The sequence below is a fragment of the Gallinula chloropus genome (assembly GCF_964237585.1).
Source record: "Gallinula chloropus genome assembly, chromosome: Z".
NCBI classification, from domain to species: domain Eukaryota; kingdom Metazoa; phylum Chordata; class Aves; order Gruiformes; family Rallidae; genus Gallinula; species Gallinula chloropus.
Genome location: NC_140089.1, coordinates 64,803,145 through 64,817,444, shown reverse-complemented (window position 1 = coordinate 64,817,444; position 14,300 = coordinate 64,803,145). Strand labels below are relative to the sequence as shown.

Here is a 14,300-nt window from a genome sequence, read left to right as displayed (position 1 = left end):
TCATGTCTCCCAAAACCCTTTCCTGACCCCAGCAGCCTTCGTGGTATCCCCTCCCCCCTTCCTAACTAGTTTAAAGCTCGCTCAATGAGCCCTGCCATCTCCTGGGCAAGGATCCGCTTTCCCCTTGGGGACAGGGGAGCCCCGTCAACAGTCATCATACCAGGAGCTGGTCAAAAACCCCAAAGTTCCTATGCCAGCACCAGCCTTTCAGCCACTCGTTCAACTCCTGGGTTCTCCTAACCTGCTCCAAACCCATCATCCCACTAACAGGGACAGAGGAAAATATTTGAGCTCCCCCTCCCACAACAAAGCGCCCTAGGTCCCGGAATTCCCTTTAGATAGCTCGCAGGCTACACTTTGTGATTGCATCACTGCCTGCTTGGACTATCAATAATGGGTAGTAGTCAGAGGATCTCACCAGCCCTGGGAACCTTCTGCTGATGTCTCTGTCCTGGGCTCCAGGGAGGCAGCACACCTCCCTGCGTGTAGGGTCAGGTCTACATATGGGGCCCTCCGTCCCCCTGAGGAGGGAATCACCTACCACAACTACCCTTCACCTAACAGAGGCAGTCTCGAGGAGAGGGATCGATCACCTCACTCTAGGCACCCGCTTCCTCTGAGGCAGAGGGGCTGCATTCGTCTCCTCACTTACCTCCTCCTCAACTTTCAGGACCCCAAACCTATTGCTTAGGGAAACCTGGGGGAGCAGGGTAGGCAGGCAGGGGGAGTGCCTACCACAGAGAGCTGGAACTGTCTTCCAGCCCTCCTCGGGATTCAGGTCACTGCCTTCTGCATGACCAGGACAGGGCATTAAAATGAGTTCCAAGAAGTGATTTATGGTCCATAAACTCCTCCCAACTGCACCTGCACACTGCTGTTTGGTGGTGGTTGTTGAGGGTCGTGGGGATGAAGTCGGATGGCTCCTCTTCATCACCGCAAGTAACCTTGTGTTTTGCACAGCCTCAGCTACCCCTTGACTCTGATCCAGACCACGAGTCTGGTTTCAGCAGCTTTTGTATACCTTCAAGGACCAGGGGGAGCTTGAACTAGTTGCAATGAAATGCTTTGCCTGAGTGTATGACCAGTTACAAGGCAACACTGGAAAGAGTCCAGCAGAGGACTGTGAGGATGACGGCAGGATGGCTGCATCGCTTGTATGCGGCAAGGCGGAGAGAGCTCGGCCTCCTTAGTCTGCAGCAAACTTTAACACGGCAACTTCCATCTCAACGTGAGGACAAGCTCCGCAGTAGGGGTGGCAGAACCCTGGCACCGGCTGCCCCGAGAAGCTGCGGAGCCTGGGGACCCCTCCTGGGAGCGCTCCTGCGTGACCCGCTGCGGGCGGCCCCGCTCTGGCAGGGGCTGGGCTGGGTGACGTCCCGAGGCCCCTTCCAGCCCCACCGCGCTGCGGTGCTGCAGCCCGCCCGTTCTGACGGCGTGGTGTGCGGCGGGGGAGCGCAGGCCTCAGCCAGAACCGCGGCCGGCAGCTCCGGCACAGGCCCCGCCCAGCCCACGCCCGCAGCGGCCGCGGCAGCAGCACCCGGGCCCCGCCCGCTGCCCCTCCCCCGGCACGAGGTTCCGCCGGGCCTCGCGAGGCTGCGTGCAGGGGGCGGGGCGAGGGGCGCGGTGACGCCGCGGTTGCCAGGGGCGGGGCTGCGGCGCGGGCCGGAAGCGGCGCGAGTCTGGGCGCCGGCGGTGTTTAAAACCCCGTCGCCGAGCAGGCCGCTCGCGCCGGCACCCCCCGTTCTGCGCCGGGACCTATGGAGGCGCGGGCGCGCGCGAAGCGCTATGAGAAGCTCGACTTTCTCGGGGAGGGGCAGGTGAGCGGCCCGCGGGGGGGGGGTGGGGAGGGCGCGAGGGAGACCGGCGGCGCGGGCGCCCCCAGCTTCTCCCGGCCCATCAGGGAGCGGCCGGTCGCCGTAGGGGGGGTGAGGGGGGGGGGGCAGTCAGGTCGCCGTAAGGAAGGGGGGGGGGGGGGGCAGTAAGTGGAGGGGGGGGGCAGTCAGGTCGCCGTAAGGAAGGGGGGGGGGCAGTAAGTGGCGGGGGGGGCAGTAAGTGGCGGGGGGGAGCACTCAGGCCGCCGTAAGGTGGGGGGGCAGTCAGGTGTCTGGGGGGGGCGGGGGGCAGTCAGGGCGCCCCGGGGAGGACTCTCGCTGCCGCGGTGGCCGCGGCGCGGGGAACCCACGGCCCTGCGGCTGCCCGAGGGTGGGCTTGGCGCGAGCATCGCCTTCCGCAGGCGGCGGCGGCGGAGGGGTCGCCCTGCGAGGCAGGAGCGGCGGGGGTAGGGATGCAGCCGCGGTAGGTCTCGAGGGGAGGCGGGCTGCCCCCCAGCAGCCTGGTGGCAGTAGGGGTGCCTGAGCCCCGCCTGGGGCAAGGCCCCGGCGCGGGCAGCTCTCCAGCCTGGGGAGGGCTGCGCTGGCACACACGGCTCGCCTGCCCTCTGCTCACGACGCCCCTCTCTCTTCTTCCTTAGTTCGCTACCGTCTATAAGGCCAGGGATAAGAACACTGACCGAATCGTGGCGATTAAGAAGGTGAGTCAGAGTCTTTTTGTACCAAGCATCTGGTTTCTCTTGACCCACGTAATAATTTTGTTGTTGTTGGGTGTTTTACTGACTTAATGGGTAGTGGCAGAATATATATTTTTGTTTCTAGAGGGTTTTTTTAAATGAGCCAGTGAAGCTGTCTTTAATACCCACACACCCAGAAAAGGGAGACTATGATAGAACCAGATAATATCCTGAGTTGGAAGGGACCCATAAGGATCAAGTCCAACTCCTGGCTCTGCACAGGACCATACAAGTCAGAGCGTGGGACTGAGTGCACTGTCCAGATGCTTCTGGAACTCAGTCAAGCTTGATGCTGTGTTCACTTCCCTGTTCCAGACCACCCTCTCAGTAAAGAACCTCTTCCTAGCATCCAGCCTAAACCTTCCATGTCGCACCTTCATGCCGCTCCCTCCAGTTCTGTCACTGGTCACCAGAGAGAGGAGATTAGTGCCTGCCCCTTTGCTCCTCCATGTCAGGAAGCCACAGACAGGGATGAGGTCTCCTCTCAGCCTCCTCTTCTCCAGGCTGAACAAACCAAGAGACTTCAGCTGCTCACCATAAGACTTACCCTCCTCCCTCTGGACACTCCAGTATTTCTGTGTCCCTCTTGTACTGTGGCACCCAGCACTTGAGGTGAGGCTGCACCATCACAGGGTAGAGCAGGAGAGTCCCCTCCAATGCTGTGCTTGATGCAACCCAGGATACGGTTGGCCCTCCTGGCTGCCTGAGCACACTGCTGGCTTATGCTAGCTTCAGTCTTATGATTTTCTGAAGGGTTACCTGGTCTGTAACTTGAAATTTTGGTTATTTGCTGAGCAGATTTATTTTTGGAAAACACCACACATTTCCAAATGTCAGGCTTTACTAGGCCTTGACAATGGCTCTTTAAAAACCTTTCTTCCTGGTTTCCTTCATAGTAGGAATGTTACTTCTGATTTAATTCTTTAGCCTTGATGGTAGATCTTTGACAAAATTTTACATAAGTGATTTTAGGTCTGCAACTTGACCTGCTTGAATATAAAATAAAACCATGTTGAAAATGTCTGTTATCGTACAGTGTCTCTCTTCATGCTATCTGAAGAGATTTGAAGTAGTTTGTATTACAAATAGGTGACTAGGTGTGTGGAATGGAAATACACATTCCTGTGCTTTAGTTCGAAGTGAAAAACGTAAGTATTAATTAATTTTGTCAAATAAGCATCAGCAATGAACTGTGTAAAGGACATGCAAAGTTCTGCCTAAAGGCCTACGATGTTAGCACACTGTGTGCATCCTGATGCCTCAGGAGGAACAGCTGAACTCTGAGAATGGAGTAATGTCTCAAGGCTCCACAGCCAGTGACTTTGTTAGGAAGACAAAAGCTAAAGCTCACCGAAAGGTCGTGTAATGAAGAGGAGTCTTCTCCATCAAATGTCTTTGAAGCCCACCAAGATGTTAAAATGCTCATAAACAAACCTTTTCTTGGAAACCCTCTGAATGTGCATATAATATAATGTGAATGTGCACATTATGTCCTGTACACAAGCTGTGTAACTGACCCTTTACTGCGGAGTGCTCCCCTGTGCTACAGTAACAAATACCTGCCTAGTAGTTGTTATAAATTTGAGACATACTCCAGTTGATAAAGCCAAACAACAATTTATTAATTAAGCAAGCCTGCAAGATATAGGCAAATATCAGCGCTGGGCGTCCGGAGGAGACCCTTGCTCCTGCAAACGGCACGCCCCTCACCCTTCTGGAGTCCCCTTTTTATAGTCCTGTAGTTCCAGGTACACGTGGCATATTCCGGTGTTTTTCTGTAGCTGTGTAAGCTGGTAGTGGGGGTCGTCCTGGTCCCCCGTAGTCCTCCTCTACGTTGTGTTCAGTATCTTATTTGGTTAACTCATTTAATCCTATCAGGATGTTGCTAGTGATAAAACAATGGTTCCCCTTTTGACCTGGTTACCTATTCACAGCCATAGTCTACCACAGGCACCAACTCAGCAAGATCTGAAGTTCTTTCAGGGTGTTACTAGTGATGGAACAATGGTTCCCCTTTGCCCTAGTTGCTTATTTACAGTCATAGAAGGTTTGAGAACAATTACTTATTACAATCCCCCCTTTCAATTTTGACCAATTTGTTTCTCAAACCGACTAACAGCTTTTTGAGATAATAGCATCGATGCCTCTTCTTTTTCTAAATCGGTTTTAGGTCATCATTCAAGAAACATTAACGTGATCACCTTCGTTACATGGGTACTTGGCAGCATCTATGTATATACAATAGCTGGTATTCAAAGAATCCATTAATTCCAGTTCCTGTGGTTCTGGACCAATGGGGACTCTATCATCCCAAGAATCATACCTTGTCATGCCCTCACTGGCATTATAAATATAAGGACATCTTGCTATTTTACTCATTGCAACCTCAAAAACTTTCCAGGTGGAACTATTCAGTGGCACTCCTACCAAACACGTGATAAATGGAGTACTTGGTGTGGCAAGACTAGCACAAAAAGTTGTAGCATTCAAAGCTTGAGATAATGTAACCCAATACGTTTTGCCTTGGATCTAATGCAGTCCCAGTCCCCAAATAACAAAATACAAAATTAAAATAAATCTATAAAAATACAATTATTAGCCCCCCTTTATTTAAGGCAATTGGTGGGTTCATAATAACTATTCTAGAGTGGTGACGCTTGGACTCAATCGTTTTTGTTTGGTATTTTCTGGTTCTTGGGTATCTGGTGCCTTTTTCAGCCTTGGTGTATGGAGCCACCTCGTGATAGGACTGGAGGGCTTAATACCCCACGATTTCCTTATGCCTCTGCCTCCTTTGCCTACTCCGTTGCTTGGAGCAGCAAGGTGTTCCATCTTCTCGGCAGCAGTCATAGTCTTCAGGGGTTCTTCCTGTCCTCAGCTTACAAGTGTTATAGGCTTCCCAATTTTTTATGTTTCACTTCCAGGGCTGAACAATCCAGATGTTTCACCTGGAACTGGCACACTACCCGAATTATTTTTGGGCTACCTTGTTTATATTCATTAGGATATGTACAACCTAATTTGGGATTTATCCCTTTTGTATATATATCCTCCACCACTCTTCAGACCCTTGGATAATCTCTCCAATTTTTACTGCTAATTTAAGGGTTAATTCGGTTAGTTTTCTTTCTGCCCAATAACATTTTTCACAAATGTCTGGGGTATATTCTCTTTCTCTATAATGTACCCACCAATTGTCTTTACACACTCGACACTCAAAAGAAAGTATAACATATACATCCAACATTTGAACAAAATAAATTGTCATTCATAGACAGTTTTACTCGCTGGTTCTTCGAAAGGTGGCGTTTAAGTTGTCAGGATTGTTTGTAGTTTCCCACGGAGATTCTGGAACCGGTCTTTATTCTGCTTGTGTGCGTCCAACCTCTTTCGGCCGTTCAAACCGCAGTATCTGTGGTAAGCAACGCAAGAAAGGGTCCCTCCCCCCCGGTATCTTTTTTCTGAGTTGTTGTTTATTGACCTTCTGGCATGTCAGGCATTTTCCCACCATCGTTTTGGCGATTTTATAAATTTCAATACACATATACTTGGTTCCAAAGTGGTCCACTAGTGCCTGTACTACCCAGTGGGTAAATAAACGGAGACCTGTTGGCAAGGGTATGTCCCTCAAGTCAGGTCACACTTTAATATGATATTCTATTATGTCTAAAAAGTTATGCTCAAGTTCTTGGTTATTAGTCTCCCCTTTTGATAAAAAGGTGGCAGGATTGAGGCATGATTCAGCAGTTATAACTAAATCATCTTTTTCCATTAAAATTGCTTCGTACTTCAAAATCCTAGAATCAGTGAGACCTCTTCCTGCCTTTTGAGTCAGAATTGTCCTTACTTGATGTGGAGTGCTTACTATAAGTGCTCTTCCAAAAGTTAGCCTTCTGCTTTCTACCACCAAGAGGGCTGTGGCTGCTACTGCCTGTACACATTCAGGCCACCCTCGGGATATTGGGTCCAGCAGTTTAGATAAATAGGCAATTAGCTGTCGTTTGCCTCCCCACTTTTGAGTAACTCCCCCCCCCCAGGGCTGTTTCCTTATCTATGGTAGCAAACAAGTGGAATGGTTTGTTAAGGGAGGGCAGTGCCAACACAGGAGTAGTGATCAAGTTTTGTTTTAATCCTTGTATTAGTTCTTTTTCTTCATTACTCCATACCAAGTCATTAGGCTCTTCTAACAATTTAAAATATAATCCCTTTGTTTTTTAGTACAAATGATTCAATCCATAGGCGACAATAGTCTGTCAATCCCAAAAATTTTCACAGCTCTTTCTTAGTTTTCGGGAGAAGTAACTCAACTACTCATCTTCTCAGGGTTTATTTTCTGTCTCCCTTCACTGATTAGATGTCCTAAATATTTAACTTTCTTTTCCATGTACTGCAGTTTGGTTTTTTTTTGATACTTTTAGTCCCTGTTTCCCTAGGAAATTTAGCAAAGCATTTGTTGTTTCCTTTACGATTCTCTTATTTTTCCCTGAGATTAAAAGATCATCTACATATTGTAGAAGGGTGACTTCAGTTGGGACTTTAAACTTTTCTAATACTTGTTTCAATGCTTGTCCAAATAAATTTGGTGATTCAGTGAGTCCCTGAGGTAAAACTGTCCATCTAAATAAATTGTTGCTTTTGTCCTGTGAAAGGATCTTCCCATTCAAAAGCAAACATGTCTCTACTATCAGGGTCCAGTGGACAGGTCCAGAAAGCATCCTTTAAATCAATCATACTAAACCATCTGTGGTCATCTGGTGTTTTACTCAATAGAGTGTAAGGTTTAGGAACTACTGGGTGACGCACTTGAACTATTTGGTTTAACTGTCTTAAATCCTGTACCAAAGGATATGACCCATCGGGGTTTTTGTTTGTTTGTTTTTGGGTGTTTTTTTGTTTTTTTTTTTTTACTGATAAGATTGGGGTATTAAAAGGAGACATACATGGTTTCAGAAGCTTATCCTTAATTAAACTCTCTATAAATGGTTGGAGACTTTTACAGCCTTCCAATGAAATAGCATACTGTTTTTGGCAAATAATTTCATTGTCCCTTTTAAGTTTAATCTTTAAAGTGGTAATGTTTAATCCACCTCGATTACCCTCTCGCACCCACGCTATTGGATCAATTTGGTTTTCATCTTCCTCTGTTAGTAAAGCCATGGATACCACAATTTGGTCATCCTGGGTTTTCAATTCCAATCCTAATTGTATTATCGAATCTCTTCCCAATAAATTAGTTCCGGAATCAGGGATATATAAATTGCCCACAAATTTTCTCATCACCTAATCTTAAAGTGGTATTTTCAAACATGGGGACTGGGAATCCTTTCCCTTTTACCCCGATACAGTTATACTTTGGTCTGATAGCTTCAGTCCTTGAGGTATAAAATTTAAGGAAGTCCTAGAAGCTCAACCAGGGAGACAACATAACATCCTCCTCCTCCTGGGGTCCCACCTTCAATTTTATCAAGGGTTCTTGGTAGGACCTTAAATTAATAAACCCCTGACTTCCCTATTCATGTTCAAAGAACATGAAGGGAATTACCCTTTCTTCTTTTCTTAGCTCAGGACATTCTCACTTAAGATGTCCCTGTTTGCTACACCCGTAACATCCTGCTGAGAGAAAACCAGCCCATAGGGATTGCCAAAGTTTTCTCCTACCTCCGCCAATTCCTCCTTCATTCATGTTTCTCACACCCGTCCCACTTCCTTTTGTCCAGCTTTTCCCTCTGCCTCTCGGTGAGACTGGCTCTGTTCTTTTCTTTACTACCTCATCAACAGCAGATACCATCATTTTTGCTTTCTGCTTCCTCTTTTCTTACTCTTTCACAAACACTTTCTGAGCCTCTCTTAGTAAATCTTCCAAAGATCTTTCACTCCAACCATCTATCTTCTGTACCTTTCGCCTAATATCAGGTCATGCTTTAGTCACAAAATAAACTTTCAGAAGACCTTGTGCTACAGGATCTTCAGGATTCATACCCGAATATTTTCTCATTTGATCTCTCAGTCGCTGTAAAAACACTGAGGGTATCTCATCTTTTTCCTGCTCAATCTCAAAGGCTTTAGTAAAGTTTTGAGACTTAGGAGCAGCCTCCTTTATACCTTCTATGATTAGGTTTCTTAAATCTCCCATGTTAAAACAGGCTGTTTCTGCTAGTTGGGGTAGCAAGTATTGTGATCAATTGCTCGCAGAATCTTTTCCTTTAGGCTTTGCACATAGATTTTCAAGCTATCAGGAAGACCCCTAATCAGTGGTTTAAGGTGTGGCAAGGGGAATGCCTTGCCTCCATGGCTCATACATGCTTGAATACACACAGCCTTTTTGCACTGATTCTGCCAGCCCAGATAATTTAATGGAGCCAGCAGTTTTTCACCCAATCCTGTCCCTGGGGTAAGGGACAAGATCAGTGCATCTCAAGATTGCAAAACTTATCTATCCCCCAGGCCAGGGAAGAAGCATCATTAGAGATACTGACTGCCTTAGAGGCGGCCATCCTATAATTACGTACAAACTTCACAGGGGCAATGCATCCTGAGAGGGCCACACTGTAGTATCCAAATTTCCCCTGTTCACTCTCAGGAGGTCACACTGTAGTTACAGTTTACGTTACCCATATCATACACTCTTTATTCTTTCATCGCCTAGACAGCTAGTCCCCTCAGTGGGCAATCATTAACCCCAAAGGACTGTCTGGCGGATTACCGTGTAGCACTACCCTTGGGCTACCCATGGGATCAGACAGCTTGCTCTTCTTCTGTCCCATCATCTGGAGCGCACTCAGTCAACAACATATTCACTCGCTTCCCCTGGTTCGTGGCTCACGCCCTCGCGGGCAATGAGAACCGCACTACTGAGGGTCCGCACTCGCTTGGGGAATGCGAGCTGCCGGTCCCCCTCTCATGCACACACACACTCGCCGCGCTTCCAGGATCCCTGACCCAGACCGAACGGATTTCCCCCCCAGATACTCACGCGTCCTGCGTCTTCGTCCGGACCTTTGTGCACAAAGTTTATAGGGTCTGCCGGCCTCCCTTGCCTAATATCTTGGAATTTGGGTTCGTCGGTGCAATCGAGATGGGAAATGGGCTACCAAGGCCGCCAAACAACAGGCGGGGCGCCTCCCTGATAAGACCAAGAGTCCCATCTCGTGAGTTGCATCCGAGTCACGGCACCAAATTGTTATAAATTTGAGACATACTCCAGTTGATAAAGCCAAACAACAATTTATTAATTAAGCAAGCCTGCAAGATATAGGCAAATATCAGCGCTGGGCGTCCGGAGGAGACCCTTGCTCCTGCAAACGGCACGCCCCTCACCCTTCTGGAGTCCCCTTTTTATAGTCCTGTAGTTCCAGGTACACGTGGCATATTCCGGTGTTTTTCTGTAGCTGTGTAAGCTGGTAGTGGGGGTCGTCCTGGTCCCCCGTAGTCCTCCTCTACGTTGTGTTCAGTATCTTATTTGGTTAACTCATTTAATCCTATCAGGATGTTGCTAGTGATAAAACAATGGTTCCCCTTTTGACCTGGTTACCTATTCACAGCCATAGTCTACCACAGGCACCAACTCAGCAAGATCTGAAGTTCTTTCAGGGTGTTACTAGTGATGGAACAATGGTTCCCCTTTGCCCTAGTTGCTTATTTACAGTCATAGAAGGTTTGAGAACAATTACTTATTACAGTAGTCACCAAAGCCATTGAGTTCTGATTCCAGGTTAAAGTTTAGAGCCTCCTCTGCTACATAAGTTGAACCATGTCTGCAGTAAGCAGTTCTGTGAGAGACACTAATGCCTTTCAGCGTTATCTTTTGGCTCCTCAGCGGCTGCTACCTGTAGTGGCTATTGTGAGGAGTGTCCTTGGCTGTATCAGAAAGCTTCTATAAACTTTGTCGGCTGGAAATATCAACGGCAGGATTCTGGATGTGAGAATTTCAGGGCAGTAAATGACTGAGATGGAGGATTTTAGGCCACCCCAAGTTTACAGAGTATGCAGATTTCTCTAGAATCATTCGAAGACAACAGTCAATTACTTTGCCCTCATTTATCCCTAGGGACAAGCTCGTTAGCAGCATAATAAAGCTTTGTGGCTACAAAGCATTTTATGCTGATGGTTGGCATTGTCTGAGTGCCATCATGACTATTTTTAAGCTTTTGTTATAAAAAGTTTAAAATACAGTATCAGCTTTTAAGGGTGGTTTGCTTGTGTGTTTTGTTTGATTTGGGCTTTTTTTCAAGGGCAGCAGAAAAACTGATAAAGTGCTTGGTAGTGCTGAAACTCATTCTGTCATAGAGTAATGCTAGAGAATGTATTCCTTGCTCTTGAGGCAAATGCCTGAACCTTATGTAATACAAAGCCTTTCATTGCAGATCAAGCTGGGACATAGATCAGAAGCTAAAGATGGTGAGTTTAAAAATTGTGCTGCAGAAACTGTGCTTTGCTTGCTTTTTTTTTGTAAATTTGTACGTTAGTCTCCTACACCATAACTTGCTGATAAAGATTAGCTCAACTCTTTTAGTGTGAAAGCAGCAGAGATAACTGCATGCATAGTGTAGGTCTAAATACAAGTATGAAGCTGGATAGCTTCTTAGTTTAAGTGGGCCACACGTGAATATAGCATACAATAATGACCTTTACAGCACTGAGGTCAGAACACCTTTTGTTTTGAGGCATCTCTGTGCCTTAAATAAGGCATGTGAGAGTACTTACTTCTGTTTTCAGGTAATTCCTTTGTTGTATTTTTGTGATTCGTGATGAGACAATACTTAATATAAACAAGGTTTTAGCAGGTCTCTAGAGCAGCATCTTCTGATCCTGTGCTCTGACTAGTTGCATGGCTTCAGGCATGGCTATTGCTAGTTAAAGACTGGTAATCCTGGTCTCCTCTTACAGCCTGTGTTGTGCAGTAAAAATTGGGATGTGTGTAGGCTGCCATCCTTCAGGGATCCTGCATCAGGTTACCAACTTTGCAGTGAAGAGTCGTTGCTCTCAACTGTCCAGTTGTTAGAGAAACTCATGCTGGACTCTCACCATTGAGCTAACTGTCAGTTGTGATCCATCTGGCCTTCACTGGATGAATTTCCTTTAAGGACAGCCATTGCTTTTGGCCTGTACAATGTCTAACTATAATTCAGTGATATTATTAAAAATAATGATCCTGATGAGTTTACTTGTGCTTTCTGATAACCTGGTGTACTTTTTTTTTATAATGTCAAGGCTTTGCCAGTCAGCCATTGCTGACTTGGTTCTAACATAGGTAATTAAAGTACACAAAGCAGGAGTGTAAAGCAGCTTTGCCCAAACTTTGCTAGAGTCCTGCAATCATATGCCAGGCTTTGGGAGAAGATGCTTTTCCAGCTCATGTGCAGCTGCAGCTTCCTGTGGAACATACTACAGGGGCATTTGTTTACCAGCCTGTCTCCTTGTGAGCTGTGTACACTGCTGCTTTCAAAAGGAGGAGTCGTTACCCTGCAGGAAATGTGGTTTGGTGCAGTGCAGCCAGTGTCAGTGCTGAAGGGCGCTGTCATCTTCCCACAACCCCTTCCCCGCTTTTACCTGTATAAAGTCTGGCTGTGAAAGGATTCAAGCAAGGGTGAGCAGGTTGTGGCCCCTGTACCTGTTGTGCCACAGCATGAGTGGGGGGGAAAAATGCATGTGCCTTCCCGTATTAAATAATGCTAGGTCAAAAAGATGTGTTCATGAGGTTTGTCAGTGTTCTCCTCATTGGAAGTGAGAAACATTGAAGAACTTGTATTAGCAAGGTGCTACTTTTCTTTCAAATAAAACTGAAGCTTACACTACCCTGGAGAAGGCAGCTTTTTTTCCCTAGGCTTTCACTAGAACTTTCCCTTTTTGTCAAAAGGTGGGCATGTTGCTTTATAATCTAAATCTGATGCCTGTGGTGTAGAATTTATTTGCTGCGGAAAACAGTTTGTCCGCTTTTAGTCTGCAGCAATCAACTTATCTATGGCAATCTACTTGTTTGTAATAGTAAATTGTCAGTGAGTAACTGAATGAGAGGTTTATTTAAAGCTTAATACAAAGTTTTAAACTTTGCTCTGTCTCATCTTTTTTGTTTCAATGTAGGAATCAACAGAACAGCCCTCAGAGAGATAAAATTGTTACAGGAACTAAGCCATCCGAATATTATTGGTGTAAGTAAAATGAATGCTATCAAATACTTTTGGTAGAGATTCAGACTGAAGTTTAGAATTAGTTGGGTCATGGAGATGTTACTTAATTTTATTAGAACTGTTTTTTCCAGCCCAAGGTAGTCAATAACACAATTGTTCTAGCAAAACACTTATTTAATAGAGATATTAAAGGCAAATAAGTTTCTTTTGAAATCCTTTGGATATTAATTGTGGGAAATACTTAATTTAGTGCTTAACTTACCTGATTGTTCACTTCATGTGGAATTGCTGACAACCAGTTTACAAAAGCAGGCTTTTGTAAGCAGTAGTAAGTGGGATTCATGTGGCACCTTAGGTTTTAGTGCCGATACCTAAAACTTCTGTTGGCAGGAGTAAGACTGGTATCTTTTAAGTTGACTTAGAGCTACAGACACCCAGCTGGACCTGAAGATATTTTAAAACTAGCTAATAGTGATAATTCAAAATCTGTCATAAAAGTTAGGCCAAGTATGAATTTCCCAGATATTTTATTTAACTTTTTCAGAGAGGAGGTACCGTTCTCTTCTGGATTGTGAATTTTCTTTCACAGTGGTTGCTCTAGCTATCAAAGTTAGATAATGTGCAGTGAAGGACAACTAAAATGGCAAAGGGGTGGAGCATCTTTATGAAAAAGTGTGAGATTACTCAATCTTGAGAAGAACAGACTGGGAATGGGGAAGTCCGCAAAACTGAGGCAGTAGGTGAAGTGCATGCATAACTGATATTTGCAAAACCCTACATTAAGAGTAATAAGAAATGTGTTTATGATTGTTGTGGTTTTACCCGGGCTGAGAGCTGAGATCCACGCAGCTGCCTGCTCTTTAAAGGAAAAGAGGAGGGGGAGAAGGGGAGGGGGTGGGGTGTGAGGCAAGGGAAGGGAAAAGGAAGGGGCAAATAACAACCCCAAAACCAAGAAGCCAAAAGCCCATGGGTTGGGGTAAGGATAGTTTACTAAAATAGCAGAAAGATAAAATACAACAATGCTAACAGGACTTTAGAGCAAAAAATACATGAAACTGTTGATACACAATGCAGTTTCTCACTGAACCACACAGCTCAGACTGTGCCACCCAGAGCTGTCCTGGAACCCGACTGTCCCCCAAAAACTGCATGTCCTGGAGCCGGCTGCTCCTCCTCCCACCAGCCCCCCTTTATACTGAGCAGGACGTAATTGGCATGGAATATCCTCTTTGTCCAGTTTGGGTCACCTGTCCTGGTTTCATCCCCTCCTCTCTCATTAATAGAGAAATATGAAGAGCTGAGAGTCCTTGACTGTCTGACAGCAACTAAAACCATCAGGGTGTTATCAGCACTGCTTTCATTTTAACTCTCAAACACAGCATTCCATCCGCTGCTACAAAAGAAGTTAACTCCATCCTGACCAAAACCAGGACAATAGTATACCTGCATTGTGAGTAAGGGATGTGTGGAAATTATACTACTTTACACAATGTAGTGAATTTTTATTTTGTTGCCACAGGCATTGTAGAAACAAACAGCATCAGCAATTAAAAAATGTACTAGATTCATGATCAGCAGCCCAAAAGCAGGTTGTACTCCTCTTAGCA

General features: G+C 46.1%; 1 protein-coding gene across 2 annotated transcripts in view; it reads left to right on the top strand.

Annotated features, from left to right (window-relative positions):
* CDK7 (cyclin dependent kinase 7) overlaps positions 1-14,300 on the top strand; it is a 38,603-nt gene that overhangs the window by 9,517 nt on the left and 14,786 nt on the right. Inside the window, exons 1-4 of one of the 2 annotated variants that reach the window (XM_084278590.1) lie at positions 1,716-1,817; positions 2,471-2,530; positions 10,930-10,963; positions 12,647-12,714. In XM_084278590.1, the coding sequence (XP_084134716.1) occupies positions 1,758-1,817; positions 2,471-2,530; positions 10,930-10,963; positions 12,647-12,714 (222 nt within the window). In that variant the 5' untranslated portion in view covers positions 1,716-1,757. Of the gene's footprint in view, positions 1-1,715; positions 1,818-2,470; positions 2,531-10,929; positions 10,964-12,646; positions 12,715-14,300 lie in introns of those variants that run through there. The other variant, XM_084278591.1, reaches the window with a different exon arrangement.